At 40.8% G+C, this 18284-nt stretch overlaps 2 protein-coding genes across 2 annotated transcripts; both read left to right on the forward strand.

Annotated features, from left to right (window-relative positions):
- Window positions 1–597: 597 nt before the first annotated feature.
- Window positions 598–5205, forward strand: sprtn (SprT-like N-terminal domain). Its single transcript, XM_071467708.1, has 5 exons — window positions 598–1140; window positions 1392–1491; window positions 1962–2090; window positions 2205–2499; window positions 3160–5205. The coding sequence occupies exons 1-5, from the start codon at window positions 806–808 to the stop codon at window positions 4197–4199; spliced, it is 1899 nt and encodes a 632-aa protein (XP_071323809.1). The 5' UTR covers window positions 598–805; the 3' UTR covers window positions 4200–5205.
- A 4594-nt stretch (window positions 5206–9799) lies between these two features.
- On the forward strand, window positions 9800–17291 carry fam89a (family with sequence similarity 89 member A). Its single transcript, XM_071467766.1, has 2 exons — window positions 9800–10201; window positions 11854–17291. Exons 1-2 carry the CDS (start codon window positions 9953–9955, stop codon window positions 12145–12147), a joined length of 543 nt encoding a protein of 180 aa, XP_071323867.1. The 5' UTR covers window positions 9800–9952; the 3' UTR covers window positions 12148–17291.
- Window positions 17292–18284: the final 993 nt, after the last annotated feature.

Genomic DNA, 18284 nt, shown 5'->3' on the forward strand with positions numbered 1-18284 from the left:
ACTAAAGTAAAACAGTAAAACCACGGGAAGATTTTATGTTGGCCAACGACATGGACTTAAAGAAGACTACCTATCCCAGCATGCATTGCTTCGAGTTAGTCAATTTTACGAAAATTATTCAACCCAAGAGCGGAAACTGTAGGTTTTAAAACAAGAAGGCAATATAGCTGCAGTTTAAAAGGCATTGGCATGTTATACTGACAATGAGTGGAAAGAGTGGGAATATAAAGTGATATAAAACATAAATACTCAAGCAAAGTACAAGTATGTGAAAGCTATACTGAAGCACAGGACTTAGTTAGTTAATGTGGCTTACTTAGTTATATTAGTTAGTTAGTTTATTTTGAAATCCTTAACGGAAATAGGTCGTATTGTGATGAACTAAACAGAAGAACAGTTGCTCAACACGATCAATGAATGACATCTAACAAATATTGAGTATTTGTTATTTATTTTTTGTTTCATTTCTATTTGTTTTATTATGGATATTAGTTTTGTTTCTTTGATTGTAATTCTTTGGTTTAAATATTAGAGAGAGACCATCTTTAGTTCACAATCCAGATCAATGGGTGGCGGTAATGCACCGGAAGCTGTTTGCCAACCGCCAATACAACCAGAAGAAGAAAAAAGGCTGTAGGCGGAAGTTAGCAAACATCTTCGGTCGTCATGAAGAAATGATGCTTTTTTCGGAGAAATCATGACTTAAAGCAAAATATTTTAACAGATAGTATATTTGTCAGAAGCTACTGTCAGGGTAGCTGACTTGGGTTACTTCCATCGCCGTTTTTTCTTTTTCTCTGTTGTAATGGATGAGGATTTTCTGCTAGCCATCCAGCTACAGGAGCAGTTTGACAGTGAATATGAGTCGTCGTTGTTTCCATCAAACAGTTTTGAGGATAATGGCTTTGGACAAAGCAGTAAGAAACGAAAGGTGGATGTATCCCCTGGAAGTGGCAGCGATGTTGCTCCCTACTGGAAGCCGGCTGCCCAGCCCGAGAGGCCACTGTCCATCGTGGATGAGTCCTGGGAGATACTTGACCCCAGTCCAGATGTCAGAGCCATGTTTCTGGAGTTCAATGACATGTTCTTCTGGGGGAAACTCTGCGGTGTCGAGGTTAAGTGGAGCCCCAGAATGACACTGTAAGTCACTTGTTATGGGACAGCTGCTTGTGTTGACATTGCTATAAGGCTAAAGTCACACTGACATCTGAATGCAGTGAAATGGCCTGATTTTTGTATGGGGTTTGGTTTGACCATAGGAGAGTGGGGAATGTGTTGCAGTTTTAACTATCCAATCGACTAACGCTGCTGATTCGTGAATGATATTCCCAGTGGGCTTTATGACAGAGCAGTGTGTGCAGTACTTAATGTCTCTTTCCCTTTTCTCTTAGATGTGCTGGTGTGTGTTCTTACGAGGGCCGAGGTGGACTGTGCTCAATCAGACTCAGTGAGCCTCTGCTGAAGCTGAGACCGAGAAAAGACCTGGTTGAGGTTAGGTGGATCGTTACGTTGATCTAGTATTTTATTAAATTCCTTTGATCAGATTCCTTTCCAACAACTATTGTACAAATATTTCAATTTGCAGTAAAGATAATAATTTGTGCTGAAACATTAATTAAGGAAAACATGACCATATTAACACTGAAGACGGACACAAGGCCGTATTGTTAATATTTTATTTACACTTGAAAAACAGTTTATCAAGAGGCTTGAAATGTATATACTAAGTTTAATAATACTAGTAAATAACATAACATTTATAATACATAAAGGTAGGTTAGATATCATGTAATACACCCAAAATAATTCTTACACACAGTAGCAACTCTCTCTATGAATGTCAGGAGATATTTTCCTTCGGATCAGTGTGTTACTGTGTGATATTGGATCTGAAATGCTCATGAAGAAAACATGTGTTCACACAAATATTTACAGATCTGTTATTATTGTTGTTTCCACAGACCCTCCTCCATGAAATGATTCACGCCCTCCTGTTTGTGACCCAGAACAACAGAGACAGAGATGGTCATGGACCCGAGTTCTGCAAACATATGAACCGGATCAACAAGGCCAGTGGGACAAATATTACTGTAGGTATATCTTATTTTACCCATTTTAAGCAATTAGCCAGTATCTTATGTATTATACTTTAAACTATAAAATAACCCTCTGAAATTTATCTCCTCCTTCTGTCTGCTCTTCAGATCTACCACAGCTTCCATGATGAGGTTGATGTGTACAGGCAGCACTGGTGGCGATGCAATGGGCCCTGCCAGAACCGTAAGCCATACCTTGGCTACGTGAAGAGGGCCATGAACCGGGCTCCGTCTTCTTTGGACCCTTGGTGGGCGGACCACCAGAGGACATGTGGTGGGACATACACCAAGATCAAGGAGCCTGAAGGATATGGCAAAAAAGGCAAGAAGAACAGTACAAAGGACGGGAAGACCTCAGATAAGACGGCCACAGGAAATGGGAAGCCTTCAAGTACGACTGCAGGTAACATGCCTGGACCTCCTCCGTGTATTCAGCTGTAATAGACTGTGTATTTTCCAAATAACCTGAACTGTGAACTATTGAAGATAGAACAAGTTGGTTGATGAGCGATTATGGTCAACCCCTACCTCTGTGACAAACACAGTATGTTACCTGTAACTATTTCACAATAAAAGCCACCTTGTTTTGCACCTTAATACAGCTTTGATGCTGCTGTAGAAGAGCGAACAGTAAAAAGTGGTGCTCTTATCAGTGACACAAAATAACTGTGAGACTGGATTACATGCATCATTTCCTCTGAGTCTCTCGTGCATGCAGGTGCAATGGTGGATGGTGCCACTAACATTAAAAGTATAGTAAGATAATTTTTGGATTGTACTCTGTATTGCATATATACTACCTTTTGATCTGAACTGAATTACTGAATGTAAATACATTGGGTGGCTATTAAATTAAAATTGCTGACCCTGCATGATATAAAAAATTAAGTCTGATTTGCTATAAAATTGTAATGACTGCACCTTTACGCAGAGTGAGTAAAGTGTCACATCATATTTTACATACTCAGTTTTTTTAAAATGTGATTACAGAATCATTCATTTGCACAGACGTCTCAGAGAAAATTTGCTGCTTGACTCTGACTTGTGCCCTTTCTTCTCTCAGGTTCTGGATCACAGGATATAAGGAATATTATCCCCTTCAGTGGCAAAGGCTTCCTACTTGGTGGGAAGTCACAGCCCTCCACATCGTCCTCCCCGTCTCACAAACCAGCAGCACCTTCATCCAGCCCCATCTCCCCTCCCAAGAAACTCTTCACCCCGTCATCCCCAGCTAAAACCCTCACCTCTCCTGTTCTCTCTGGCCTGGATAACACTGGGATCTCCAGTGCCCTTCCCTCCGCCAGACCAGCAGCGTCCACAGGGCCGAAGCCACCTGTAAAGAGGTCTGTCAGTAATACAAGGGTTTTTGTCAACATTGGTGGTTCGCCGGTTAGAATCCCTAAATCCCACAGAGGCAGCAGTAGCCAGGGAGCTGAGAAAATAAAACAAAGGTCCATTGAAGACCTTTTCAATAGTGCAGGTGTCAGGAAACCGGTGGGACAGTCCTTCTCCTCAAATACAGAGACTAAAAGAGATTCACTGACATCACCAAAGAGGACTGTGAGTTCTACCTCTGGCTCTTACTTCTTTCCTAAACAACAGAGTTCTTCCTCTGCCAGCACATCTAAGCCTAGTCCAAGCAAATCCAGCCAGAATCCATCAGTAGTTCCAAACAAAGGCAGCCCAACTAAACCATTACAGTCAAAATATTTCAATCATTCCAACAGTGACAGTACATTAGGAGCTGCTGGCGGGGGTCAGCCATCGAGGAAGAGGTCGTGGGACGACCGCAGCAGCTCAGCCAGCATCTTTGACTTCTTCCAGAAAACGTTAGGCAGCGACTCAGCAGCTGCCTCGAGGGAGTCAACAAAGACAAAATCACCTGCAATGCAGCAAAGAACTGCTACTGCAGCTGCTGCTACCTCCTCGTCCTCCACTACATCTTCTCATCATTCCTCTGCAGGATTGCACAGCGTTACCTCCTCCTCTTCCTCCTCGTCCTCCTCGTCCTCTTCCTCTGCGCTGATGGTCAGCTGTCCTGTGTGCCAGGCAAAGGTGCAGGAGTCAAAGATCAACGAGCATCTTGATTCTTGCCTCTCCTGAACAGGGAGGAGCAGATGATGCAGAGGGGATGTTGCAAGGGGGCCAACTTCCAGACAGTCAGTAGATGTTTCAGGGAATTTGCTGTGTTAATATTGGATATTTAGTGATATTACCACACTTTTGATTTTAAGTCATTGGTTAGAGGGTTTTACTACCAGACTGGATGGTCGTCAGTATTACCTGGCTGTAATAACAATAATCTTTCTATCACGAGTGCCTGACTGACAGCCCGTGCCTTAGTATACCAAGAGAACAGCAGGGTTTAACAGATAATGTACATTCACTGACTTTTCATTCACATCAGGTAAAACAAAACAAAAAGAGAGTTCAAGTCAATTCTGGCAAACATTTGTGCATTTCACCAGAATCAGAAACACTGTTGTTTGAACTGTGTGGAATATTATTATTATATTTTCTACCACACTGATCAGTTTGGTGTAAAATCTCTTGAATTATTTCACTGCAGGACTACATTGGAAAGCTGTGATATTTGTCATGCAGTGAAGCAGTCGATGAGATGGATCAGAATGATGATACCAGTCATGGTGGTGTGTGTGTGTGTGTGTGTGTGTGTGTGTGTGTGTGTAGAAGGGTTATTTTTACCTTCCCTGTGGGTGGATGCTTTGACTGGTTCCTGTAGTCTGAAGTGTCCTTCGGCTCAGATCTGCATCTGCTGCCCCTCAGACAGCAGGAGACGCTGACTGACCTCTGCTGATCTGCAGGAATCAGATTTCACACTCGCTAGCTATTTATTTCTACTTCACTTTGACGCTGCAAACATCTTGTGCATCACCAGTCAGGTCGAGGGTAGAAAACTTGAGGATGGTTTAAATGCTTCTGCTGTCTTTTTTAAAAAAAATTTTTAAGTTAAATTACAAAATGACAATTTTATTGCAAAAACATTTGAATTTTATATGTGTATGTTCTTATATGTGTTGTGTTTGTTTTAAAGGAAATTGTTAAATATGTTCAGGTTTTGATGCCAAATAAAAACACTTTTACCGTTTGACTTACCTGAATGTTTTGTGTGGAGTTGAAATTATGCCAGGACATAACAAAAATCTCACCATTTCATCTGATGAAAACTCAAACTGTTAAGAGTAATAACAAAAGACCACAACACTTAATGAATACATACATGATCAAAGATTCACCACGACATTGCCTTGGTTTTTGCTTTTTTTCTTGTGAAAGATTGGATTCTTTCACTTCTTAAGGCGTTTAAATCTTAAAATCCTCCAAAAGAGACAATCTGACCTGAAAATATCTGATCACTGCTTGTTTGAACTACTCACAGCTCATTGCAAGTATATTATATTAATTACATTACATTGCAACAGTGAAGTAATACATGATGGTTTTGTCTGACTAAATCATTTAAAGCACCAGATTTCAGATAATCATAACCAGATTTGTTGTTTTTGTTTTGTTTCATTTGGGATTCGTGACATTAGTGTTGCCGAAAGCAGCTTTAACCATCTGTTTTCATTACCCAGATTCTTATAGCGTTCATCTAAAAAACCAAGACCACTGTGTGCACCCTAAACTGTTCTTAGGTGCAGGGGGGGTTCCTGGAGTAAAGGGGAAGGCAGACAGATAGTGGGCGTCACAGAGCTGGTGGGTGAGCAGAAAGAGGGGGATGGGGCTGAGGGCAGAGGTCAGACAGCGTGAGGCCAGCTGCTGATCAGGATTACGCCCTCCTGTCCCTGCAGGCCAGGCTGGAGCAAGGCCAGGGGCAGTGACAAAGCATGTCAGAAAACACCCATGGCATTTCAATTACCACAGTCTGCGGCCGCCGCTGCTGCTGCTGCTGCTGCTGCACACATCTTTGATTACCATCTGGCTGGACAGGCATCACCATCTGAAGTGATGAATACATCAGGGGCAGGAAGCGTGGATTTTCTCTGCCGTTTGAGGTACAGAGATGAGATGTTTAAACAATAAGAAAAGATAAAAAAACTTTTCTTACAGGCTGTGTTTTGTTCTACCCTCAGAAGTTTTCTGCTTTCCTCAAGAGTTAGTGGCCCTTTGGGCCTAAACATTTGATAAGAGAGGGGAATCTCTTTTTTTGTGGATTTGCTAACAGCTCATAGACATGTGAAACGTGACAAGAGGCCCCTGCTACAAACTGTCATTTTGCATGGAGTTACAATCTTGAACTGGAAAATAAGTAGTAACTGCATCTGTCAAATAAATGTGGAATAAAAAGTGCAACATTTCCCTCTCAAATGTAATGGAGTGGAAGTATAAAGTAATATGATATAGAAAGTAAAGTCAAAATACCTTGCTGGGAAATAGCTGTTTACGAGGAGCCAGCTTACTGACTGCTGCATGAAATAGTCACATGCCGGTGAGAAATTACTAATTATTTCCTGCTTTCAACGCAAGGAAGAAGCTGTTTTATGCATCCAGTGGTTCTACAGCAGGAGGATGTGAGGTCAGTTCAGGTCACCATTGGACCTGAACGCACCATAGATGTGTTTGTTGTTGTACTTTTATTGTAGACATGGTCAAATCATAATATACATTATCTCAAGGCACTTTCCAGGGTCAGGTCAAGACCTTACTTTGTTACAGAGAAAAACCCAACAGTTCCCACAAAGAGCAAGCACTTGGCGACAGGGGGGAGGAAAAACTCCCTTTTAACAGGAAGAAACCTCCAACAGAACCGGGCTCAGGGTGGGCGGCTGTCTGCCTGGGGTTGGGTTTAGGAGGAGGATATTCTAAAACATATCAGTATAAACCCACTAAAATTACCATAACTGACAGACCCCATTCCTGTTTGACTCAGGGAGGGAGCTGTCATCCTCATCCCCTCCGGAGGCCCCTGGAGCAGCTGCTCTTACCGGCCACTCCTCTTTCCTGACCTGCTGTACTCTGACACACTATAGGAAGCTGACCTCCTCCAAATGCACACATATGCACAACCTCCCTCCTTCCTTCCTCTCAGGCCTATTGTCTGTCTTTGACAGTGATACATCCCAAACAAGCTCCAAGTTCAATGTAGTGACATTCCACCGTTTGTCGCAGCAGTGAGACGGGACTGGAGCACACTTTGGGGTTATTATTTCAGGTGTCAGTGAAAATATCATGTATTGACAATCTGTAAATCTCTTATTATTGATACTATTGTTGTGATTTTCAGTTAATCGATTAATCATTTCTATAAAATGTCAGAAAGTAGACATGCCATCACAATTTCCCACAGCCAAGAGTAAGGTCTTCACATTTTGTTCGTTTTATCCAAACAACAGTCTGAAAGATACTGATTATTGTTATTATCAAAACTGTTGTCTGTTGTTTTCTGTTGATCAACTAATTTTTTGTAACTTCTTTCAAACACAGTGGAATTTTTAAGTGCTTAAAATAAGACATAAAACAGCCATAGAAATACAATAAGAAGAAGAATTGAAAATAAATAAATAAATAAAATAAAATGAAAACAGACAAAATAAAAGACAAGCAATGGAAGAAGCAACCTATTTCATGTAATTCTTTGGCCTTTAGGCAAGATATTTCATTTCCAGCAGGGACCTAAGCGGATATCTTTGGACCATTATTAGCCAGCCTACGCAAAATGATGCAAACTCATTGTGCTTTTTAGCAATGCAGATTAACACCACCCTGCTATGGTTACATGTATCCCCGGGGAGTGCCATCATACGCCTAATCCTTTGATCGCAGGCGGCAGTGAAGAGGAAGATAATGATGGTGGTGGTGGTGATGAAAGCTTATAGAGGGGTCCTCCTGCTCTTAAAATCCCCGGACAAAACAGATTGCCCTTGATCAGTCTCTAAACTGTGCAGATGTGGACTGTCAGCTGATGGCTAGTTGTTTGAAAAGCATGGAATAGGCTGCAAAGAGGGGATTTGATGTTTTCCAAGGGCAAAAACTAGCTAACTAACAAAAGACTGTTTTCTGATAAACTCAAACAAACTCAAAATTAGCTAGCTAACCTTTAAGTTGAACGTTTCTGTTTTTTCTTTTTTTTTTTTCGTGTTTGAGACTTCTTGACTACTTTTAATGGCGATAATAAGAATCTAATGCCAAGAGTAATTAATGTTTAAAAAAATAATTAATGTTTATGTCTTAACACTGAGTGAAATTAGACATCTTTTATTCATTTAAGCAGAGTGATGAGAAATATCAGGCTTCAGGCTTCATCCATCTGCCTGACTGTGTGTGTGTGTGTGTGTGTGTGTGTGTGTGTGGTATAGCACATGCTCCTCTTTTTCTAAAGAGCGTGTGTGATGCTTTTGTGTGTTGCTTTCAAGGTTATTGTTGTGTTATTGTTGTGTCGGGGCTGCAGGCTGGGTGCGCGGGAAGTGAAGCCCACCATCTGTCCTTTATACTCAAACTATTGTCCCGCACATACTCTCCTGTCATGACCTCAAACCCTCTGTCTACACTCTGGCGTCATGTGGGGGAAATCTATCGATCCGTTTTACAGTATATACAGTATTTATTGGGATATATCAAATGAACACAACCTTATATTAAACCAATTGGCAGACAGTTAGTTTAGACATTAGTTTACTCATGCATGGTCCCAATATTTACACTATGTCTTTATGTACACCCTAGTCTTTCATTTAGGGTTGAATCATTTTTATTTGGACATAAATGTGTCAAATTCTTTAATTGTTAATTAGTAAGTACCAATCATCAAATATCAGGTCCAGTGTTTGAAATTGTTTTTTTTATACAGTTATGAGGTTCAAACTGCTTTGTATAATGGAAAAAAACGAAACGACACATCGGTAAACATGGATGTTGAAACAAAAAAACAAGAAAAAAAGAGACAGTTTTCCTGCCACTAAGTGCTGGTTGGGAGACGCCCAGCAGCCACTGAGTTAAAAGGACAGGAAGAGGATTTCACTGCTCAGCCACAATCCTGAGGAGTCAAGTGTTTCACAAGAGCAGGGGTGGAGCTTCAAAATAAAGGCTCAGTAAAAACCTTCTCTGGGTACTGGAGGCCGTATCCAGTGTAGTTCCAGATAACTTACACTGGATCTGTATTGATCTTGAAAGGCTACACAGTTTTGATAACAGAATTTCAGCCTCTTTTGAAGCAAAAATGTCATTTATTTTCTGGTTTTAGCTTCTCAAATGTAAGATTTTGAGCTTTTATCATACTGTTTATGTTATCTTGTTTTAAAACATCAGTAAATGTGAACTGCTTGATTTGTTTGGACTGGCAAATCAAGCATTTTTAAGATCTCAATTTTGGGCGGTGAGAAGCTTTCTACTAGGCCTACTTATTGATATTGATTGACTTCTTTCATAGACTACATAAATAATTGATTATTTGAGAAAGGATATGAATTGATAAGGAAAGTAATTATCAGCTGCAGCCCCAATTATCCTATTCCATAAAGTGTGTTTAAATAGTTTGGAATATAGGCTATTTTATGATGAAAGGTGTGTATTAATTGCATACTTTTATCTTTATTTGAATTTTCCAAGTTATTTACATAAGAAGCATCCCAGCACAGCCTACACAGACAGCATGTTCTACACTCATCTCCTCATGAATTCCGTGTGCTTTTATTTTGCTATCGTACCGGAAACGTAATGACATCATTACGCCCAGCTTGACGTGGCGTCGCTGGCCGCCCTGCGCAGAGAAAACCTCGGCTGGATGTTCGGTGCGGGAGGCGGTTGGAGGTCTCCAGCGTTTGTGGTATCCGCAGACTAACCAGTTAAATTCAGAGTAAAAACGACCCTCTCTTCGTTCACCGACACACAAGACGATGAATGGTAAGTCGACGAACGGCACGGCGGGAGGAATGGCCTGTATCGAGGGTCTGCCCCCGCTGCCGAAGAGCCTGAGCGGCTTGCTGAACTCGAGCGGCGGCTCCTGGAGGGAAATGGAGAGGATGTATGTGAAGAAAACCATGATCCAGGACGACCTGAGCCGAGGCAGGAACAACGCCGACAACCTGCTGGCCAACAAGCCGGCCAACCTGGACGCTGCCCTGGCTCTGCTGCGGAAAGAGATGGTAACGTTTAATATTCGAGTGCAGCCAGATTCCCTTAAGAAATCCCGGTACTTTGAACTTGCCTGGCTTTTGGGCAAACCCAGCCGCCTCTTACCGCACAACTTAAGGCTTTTTGCAAATTGTTAGACCCCACTGGTGAATTCGGCAAACAAACCATTTAGCTTGCACCACATTATATAAATAAAATATCAACTTTCATATATGGATCTCTGTTTTGCAAAAGCCGAGAGTTTTTAACGGAGGAGGTTATTACAATCGAAGAAGCCAAAAATTTAGAAACATTTTTTCGCATTTTCAGTTCTTGTCAAAGTTAAGACCCTTGTCAGACGGTATTACTTTTATAAGCTGGCCAGTAGACACTGTAGTTTGTAAGCATGGGAGGATAAAACGTGATTTTTAAAAATGGAGTCTGGCTTGAAGAACACCCTTTGCAAGAGAAAGCAGGATCAGGGGCAGCTTTGCATTGGATGAGGCAAATTAAGTCATTAGGCTTGTGCTGATTTTTACTCTAAGCTCAATTTAATACCTTTTAGCTTAGTTTTTTTTCCATGACACATGAGCCAGTATAAAATCCTGTGGTGAACTAATACATGATATTACATGAGGTTCAACCAGAGTAAAACTCTTAGTACACACTCTTGTACACACCCTAGCCAGCAGCAGGGATTTTCATAAGAGAACCAGACCAGGCTTCATTATCATGGTGACTCTTAGCCAAAATATAACAATAGCTTGTTTCCCCATAGTCAGTAATTTGGATTAAATATTTTGCTGAAACTCAACCCTGTTCCCATTTGATTATTATTATTTTTTTTATCTGTGACAGGCTTTGCTAAATCCTGTTTCTGCTTCACGTGCTTCACTCTCCCTGCAGCAGGTCTCCAACTCCAGGCTTATTGCTTTGTTGCTGTTAATGTATTACTAACAGTTTGTAGTTCACATTGTTCAATATGTAGTTCGTGCCCTATATTTTAGAAACTATAAGCTTCTCCCCGGTCTACACAGCACAGTGCTCTGTCTCAGCTGTTTGAACTGACTCAGACTTATCTGCCCGCTGTGGTTTGTTTGGAAGACAGTGCAGTGACCCCTCAGTTCATACTGCATTGTCAGCTGAGTGGTATGCAGTAGACATGCCCTTTTCAACCCTGCCGACAGTCACGTTTCAGCCTTGAGTTTGTAATATAATTAGGAAGGGCTACAACTTTAAATTATTTTATTATTTTTAATAAAATTGAACAATTGTTAAACATATAAAATATCAGAAAAGTGTTGGAAAATGCCCATCAAGCCCACATTTGAGGAGCTGAAACCATAATGCCATTGTTTTGGCTTATTTGATAATTCAGTTTTTCATTGGCAGAAAAGTCTTTGAGCTCTTATGTGATAACTGAACAAAATGTTTTTGGCTTATAAACTGTTGGATGGACAAAAGACACAATGAGAAGACATCATTTTGGATAATTATGATGGACATTTTTTACTTTTCTGGCAATTTATAGCCCAAACAATCCATGAGTTGATGGACAAGTTTTTCCTTGGGGACCTAAAAGTAGCAGCAAACAACAACAACAATTAAACAGCTTTAAAGAGCTGAACGACTCCATCAGAAATGTATCATGTATTAATCAGGATCGTGCGTCTGCCCCCTGCAGGTGGGTTTGCGTCAGCAGGACATGTCCCTGCTGTGCCAGCTGTGGTCGCTCCACGAGTCGATCCAGGAGTACAAGGGCAGCTGCCAGGACCTGAGCGCCGCATCCAGCCTCAGCATGATGGAGAACGGCTACTTCGACGAGGATGACGAGTATTACCCGGAGCCTGGCGCCACTCCCACCGGGGAGCAGCCGGACGGGGAGGTTGGGGACGGGACAGCAACAATGGCAGCAGCCAAGAATGGGAGCAGCAGTGGCAAAGACGACAGCTGGGACTCCTTCCACGTTACCATCTGAAGCCTCATTCTCAGCAGTTCTCTGCAGATGGAAAGACATTTTGAGAGTAACGGACGGAATGAAGCTGGAGGAAAAGTTGAGTGGCTCTTGGAACCTTTTGGCCTTGGAGAAGGGAGTGGTTGGTTAGAGATAGCAGCTCCTGGTGTCTCTTTACTATCTTAGACTCTAAATGTAAAGCACCAGCTAAAGCTTAACTCGTGCTCCTCCTCGGGTGAAACGTGTACCTGCTTGTGCTGCAGAATGTTTTTTTGCAGCGTGACCAGGAGCTTCATCAGACTGCGGAGCTGAGCAGCCAGGTGTCCTCACAAGTGGCTTGCTAACACCCTCTGAAACACTCAGGAGTTGAGATGGATTGTATTCAAAGACTCCATATACTCAAAATTAGGCAATATATACAATGTCTTTCTTTTTATAATCAGCTCTGCTGCTGCTTCTGTATCAAGTGGTTTTGCTAACAAGTCACCCTTTTTTGGCAGAACGTTTTTTTACATATTCAAAATATATGAACAAAGTTTTATTATTATTTATTATATAATATAAATAACAAGATAATTGCTTTCCTATTACTCTCAACGGACGTTTTGTGCTGCAGCTCTACCCAGGCACAAGGGTACAGCATTTACAGGCTGGAAATCCCAGAAACTGGGACTTCAAAAGTAAACACAGAGGGTGGGATTTCTGAACTCTGCGGTTGATGTTGGTGCAAAGAGATGATCAACTCCATGGACTTTGTGATGACAGAGACGGTGTGTGTGTGTGTGTGTGTTACTTTTACGTGGTGAAATCATTCATCGTAAATCCAGAAGGTCTGGACAGACGTTGTCAGACCTTGAAGAATGGATACAGAGGTGGAGGCCTCATACCTGTTCAGAGTGATGTTTATGTACAGGTGTGAGGTCGATGCTTTTTCTTTTTGCCTCTCAAACAGAGCAAATATTTGCTCTGAAAATGTGAAATGCTCAAAATGCTGGAAACGGAGTTAAACAGTTTGCGTAGGTGAAAAACCTGGAAGCCCAGTGAACTAGGCTGCAGATACAGCAGCGTGCTTCCCCGAACTCTAGAGCTGTCACTGCTTTAAAGTTACACATTGTGGGCAACTGTGATGTGGAGGCCCAGATTGCATCCATGTAATAGTATGAAACAATAAGGCTAGGATCTTTCAAATTCTAACTCTCTATCATTACGGCTTTGGTTTTTTTTCATAGTTACGGCAATCATTCCAATCAGTGATAACATTGCACTGGCATGTTAATTGCTGAGCTCTGGGAATGTGTCATCATAGAAATAAGAGCCAAAACTATGAAAATAAACCCATGTTGTAATTAATGATAATTATCCATCTACATAGCCAACTAGCAAGTGCTAACTAGTTAGCAGTAATTGAAAATAATCTAGGAAAAAAAGCAGGATAAAATTACATAATGGGACATTTATTCTTAATATATTGTACGAAATAAATATCAACCAGAGCTAAGAAACTGATTGGTAATGATCAGCTTCTCACATAATTTGCAGTTGCTAGTTGCTAGCAGTGAGTAGGTGCATAACTCTGATCGGCCCTTGGTGGGCAGCGAGTTTGAAATGGTCTGTGTTGGTCGAAGTGTAGGGGAGTTGTTCTTTGGCCACTGTGGCCTTCAAATACTGCTCTCAGTGCAAACACAAAGCTGTAGCTCTAAACCTGGTAGCGAATATCAGTTGAATACAGGGTACTTTATAATACTTTGTATCCTTCATAAAGATCCTAACAGCACATACTCTGCTGCATCCAGCAGATGCCTGCAGTTACTCTGTGCAGGCTGAACACTATTAAAGACATGACAGAGGGATGTAATTGATATTATATCAGTGTTTCATTACATCTGCAAAGCAACAAGCTTCTGTTTAACTATCTGAGCCTCATCCTGAAACTGTAGTAGTGGGGACTTTCCATTACTACTCAATACTGGTCACTAATAAGAGTGTTTTTTTTGTCTATTATGCTCAATGTGTGCATGTGAACAAAGTAGACAAAAACCTTCCAGCACACTGAAATAACGCTCTGCAGTCTGAAGAGTGTTTTGACTGACATTTTTAGCAAAAATACTCCACAAACACAGCCTTACTTCAAACTCGAGGTATCTTTTCTTGCTGTCGTCCTGCGCCACGTGTCCTACGACAGGCAAAGACGTCTGGATGTGTGAATATTCTTACTTCTAATACTCATATGAATGGTCGGTGCGGTATTCCTTAACATTTAAACTCCACAGCAAAAGGTCTCAGCTCAACCTGTAGCACGTAACACGGCAACTCAGTACACAGCAGCCGATCTGCCGCTCAAACTACAGTACTGTCGGTAGCCACCCTCGCTCTGAGAGGGTGTAGAAAGTTGATATTCTCAGTAATGTGTTGATATTGTGTCTGTATAGATCATATGACGTCATACCTTTGTAGACTGGTCCGCGATCTGTGTGCTTGTGGAACACAAACCAAAGAAAGTAGCAGCACTCAAAATGAAATGTATTTGATTCAAGGTGCTGAAGAAGACAACTTGATTCTCATGAATGGTTAAATTCTTCTTAAAAAAGGTACAGAACGTAATGATATCTGATGTCCTGAAGAATGTCTTTAGAAGTCGTTTAGCAGCTGATGAAATGAGAAGGACACGTAACTCTGCCTTGAACCCACTCACTGGAAAAAAAAAATCTTTTCAGTTACATAACACAAAATGCTTGATTTCTTATTATACGCTTATTGTGAAATTGATGTCACTGACTGATGTGTGAAAGTCTAAATGATTAGTTCACTGTCACAGTTCTCCAGGGTGTTTGTCCTTTTCCTGTGATCTGATTTCAGGTTAACTCCATGAGGAAGTTACCTGCTCACTTATAAATCTGAAGTTTCCCTGTTCGTATCCATAATGCATCTGCAAGCTTTTGAAATGCAAACACAAAACTGATAAGAGGCCTCCACAGAATACAATGGTTTATTATCTAATGAGTAATAAGTTGAATTGAATGTCTGCCCTCTGGGTTATTTGGTATTGTCTCTTTCTAGACCACAGGGCCGCAGTTTTCTGAAACTGAACATTTTGTCTGTAACGTAAACCTGCATCTGAATGCAACTAATATCTCCAGTCAAATTACCCAATCAGGGTCAGTTAAAAACACCTGATTAATCACTGCAATCTGTTTCTAATCAAAGCACATTTGATCAAACAATCTAACTGATGCCATCTAAAACACTTCATAAAAAATCTTGGCCCAGGCCATTTATTGGATGTCGACACAATTAGTGCCTTTAAAACTGTTTGTTCTTTGACTTGCTCGACATGCACTTGGGTTCTAAAGCTGCTACGTGTAGTATTTCAGATTTGATGACTTAAGCAGCCCCCTGAATCCTCAGTGGTGGTGTTTTACGTCACTGTCTCAGAGGTGACTCAATGTTTGGGTAACCAAATGTTACCAATCTATGTATTATGCTCCAACTACCAAATCCAGAAAATCCCATAAAGAGCTGATTCCAAGGTGTGCTCAGAGACTTGGATAAATGTGTTTGCTCAGTGAAAAGACTGAGCTTCAGACTCTGCTGTTTTTTGATTTTCTGTTTCCTTTTTCGTTTTATTGATGAGGATGCAGCTGTTGGGAATGGTGTATTTGTGATGCTTCTTCCCTCTGAAATCTCAGTTGGCAACATTCATTCAGTCAAAATCAATGTTAATCTTCTACATGCTGCAGTTTTAACCTCCACAGCTTGTAACAGCCTTAAAATCGGTCATGTCATTTGCAAATGAAGCCACGTGGTGCACTCTTCACTCGTTCAAACATTTTAAGTGTTCAGCTATGGTTTTGCACTTGTTTGTGGCTGTTCTGTGTTCAGTCCCCCCCAAAACTATGACTACCTGATCCTCTTTGAGTCAGTCTTTACACACAGGCACACGCTGCTCCGTGTACAGGAACACTTCTGCAACTAAATCCAGCACAAACGAGTTTGAAATGAGCTTTAAACACCAGCAAATTGTACCTGATATCGTACCATTAGCAAGTGGATAGTGTGTGTTTTCTACTTTTACACCCCCCCCCCCCCCCCCCCCCCCCCCCCCTTTTTAATGAGATTATTGGATGTGTAATGTGGTGATGCCTTCTCAGGGTAAACTTGTGGCAAAATGTTGTTTGTGTCGATGGCTCCTCACAAGAAATGATCAACATGTCGTCATCGTCAAGGGACAAAAAAAAATCTTGAAACATTTCAACACAATTGTTATGTGACACTTTGTTATATGGTTGTGTTTTTGTGCATTTACATGAGTAAACGGCCAAATTCGCACAAAGTAACAGCAACTACAATGGATTCATTTCTATGAAACTGTAAATGGCAGTTTTTGGTGTGAGTCAAAGTGAGGGCTTCTTTCTACAGATGCCATTTTGCACCAAATTTGAACAATCACATGGAGAATTTTTATTCTACTTAAAGTGGCCTAAATAGACCAGAATGCACTGCAACCACCAAAAATAGCAAATTGAGACACTTGAACATGAAATAACTTCATGAAAGATGATATTTAATGAATGGGTGTCAGAGGGTTGATTTATTCCTATAACATGTTGATCTTTACTCTGAGGGGCCATGTTTCAGCCACCTTAAACTTTTCTCCCCGAAAAAGCCTCAAAAGTATGAAAACATTAAAAAAAAAAAACTCCATTGAAACACAAGCTTCTTCCACAGCTGACTGAAAGGACATGTGTTGAGACATCAGTTTAATTTCAGCTCATAAATCAGCAAATAAAAACACACGAGAGCTGAACAGATCATTTTTGCAGCCAGTTATTAGCGCTGACATACTGAATAAGAAGATTATAATCCATTTTTTCTATGTACTGGCTGTAGCTGTTAAATAGTTAACTTGAGAGACCAGAAACAATAAATGTCTGACTTGATATTTAGACTCTATATCATAATCATTCATTAAATCACTATAGTGAAAAAAGGTTTTGGTGTATTTTGTGTTGCATAGACAGTATTTCATGTGTGGAGGCTGTGTTGTTACCATCCATCATTACTCCTGTTCTTTAATCCATGAATGACCATACTACTGTTTCTTACTCAGTGCTTTCCTCTCATAGTTATTATACTGATATTAATTTAATAAAGTGATCCCATACTTTTCAGGTTCGGAGTTTGCGTTTTCAATTCTTCTACAATAAACACTATTTGCAGAATAGACACTAAACAAGTATAAGTCTTTATAGAAATAAGATAGATCCATGCTTTGGGATGAAATTGGAACATAAATCAGCTCAGAGTCTGACCTTGACAAGAGGAACTCTCTATAGACTGTAGGAAGACTGTCTTCTTTGCACATTTTCCTGCCATTGAACAGCTGTTAACTTAAACACCAGGAACCTCATATTAAAAGAAATGCATACATGTTGGGTTTCTTATGAGAGTTTTGAAGTAAAAGTATTGGACACGTTTTAAATTTGACCTGATGATGACACAAAATGAAAAGTGAGCGGATCATTAAATTATATATAATATACTGTATATATTGTAATTCATCTTAGTGGGGCAATCCATCCAATAGTTGCAGAGACATTTCATTCAAACCTACATATCAACATCCTGGAAACACAAGGAAAGGTCAGATCACCGGAGTCAGTAGGATTCAGCCTCCGGGGATGTAAATATCTGTATTAAATCTCATGGAAATCCATCAATATGTTGTTGAGATTTTTCAGTCTAAAAACAAAAACAGCAATCATCTTCATCCTCAAGATCTCAACCAGCCCCGTTAACAGCTCTTAACTGCAGCCTTCTTCCTCTCCCTTTCTCTGCTGCCCTACTTCTTTCTCTCTCCCTGAATGCATCTCACTCTGACCTGCATTTAAATGCACCAATCTGCATTTTGGCCTTGAGTCGCTGCCACGGTGCCGGTGCAGCTCTGCTCTCTTTAATTGATCATTTCTGCAGCAGGATGTGATGGCTTTGATGTAGCAGCTCCTCATTCTGCGAGGTTCAGATGAATGAATTACTGATGACGATAACACTGTTTATACTTTCAAACTCTGAGACTCGATTTAAATTCTCACAAACCTCCTGGAGAGGCTGTGGAATTGGGTCATGCAACTATCATTTCAAGTTCATATGTGCAGCTTGTTTTC

This window comes from Trachinotus anak, unplaced genomic scaffold (assembly GCF_046630095.1).
Source record: "Trachinotus anak isolate AG129_WGS33_773 ecotype Australia unplaced genomic scaffold, CSIRO_AGI_Tana_v1 ptg000031l, whole genome shotgun sequence".
Classification (NCBI taxonomy): domain Eukaryota; kingdom Metazoa; phylum Chordata; class Actinopteri; order Carangiformes; family Carangidae; genus Trachinotus; species Trachinotus anak.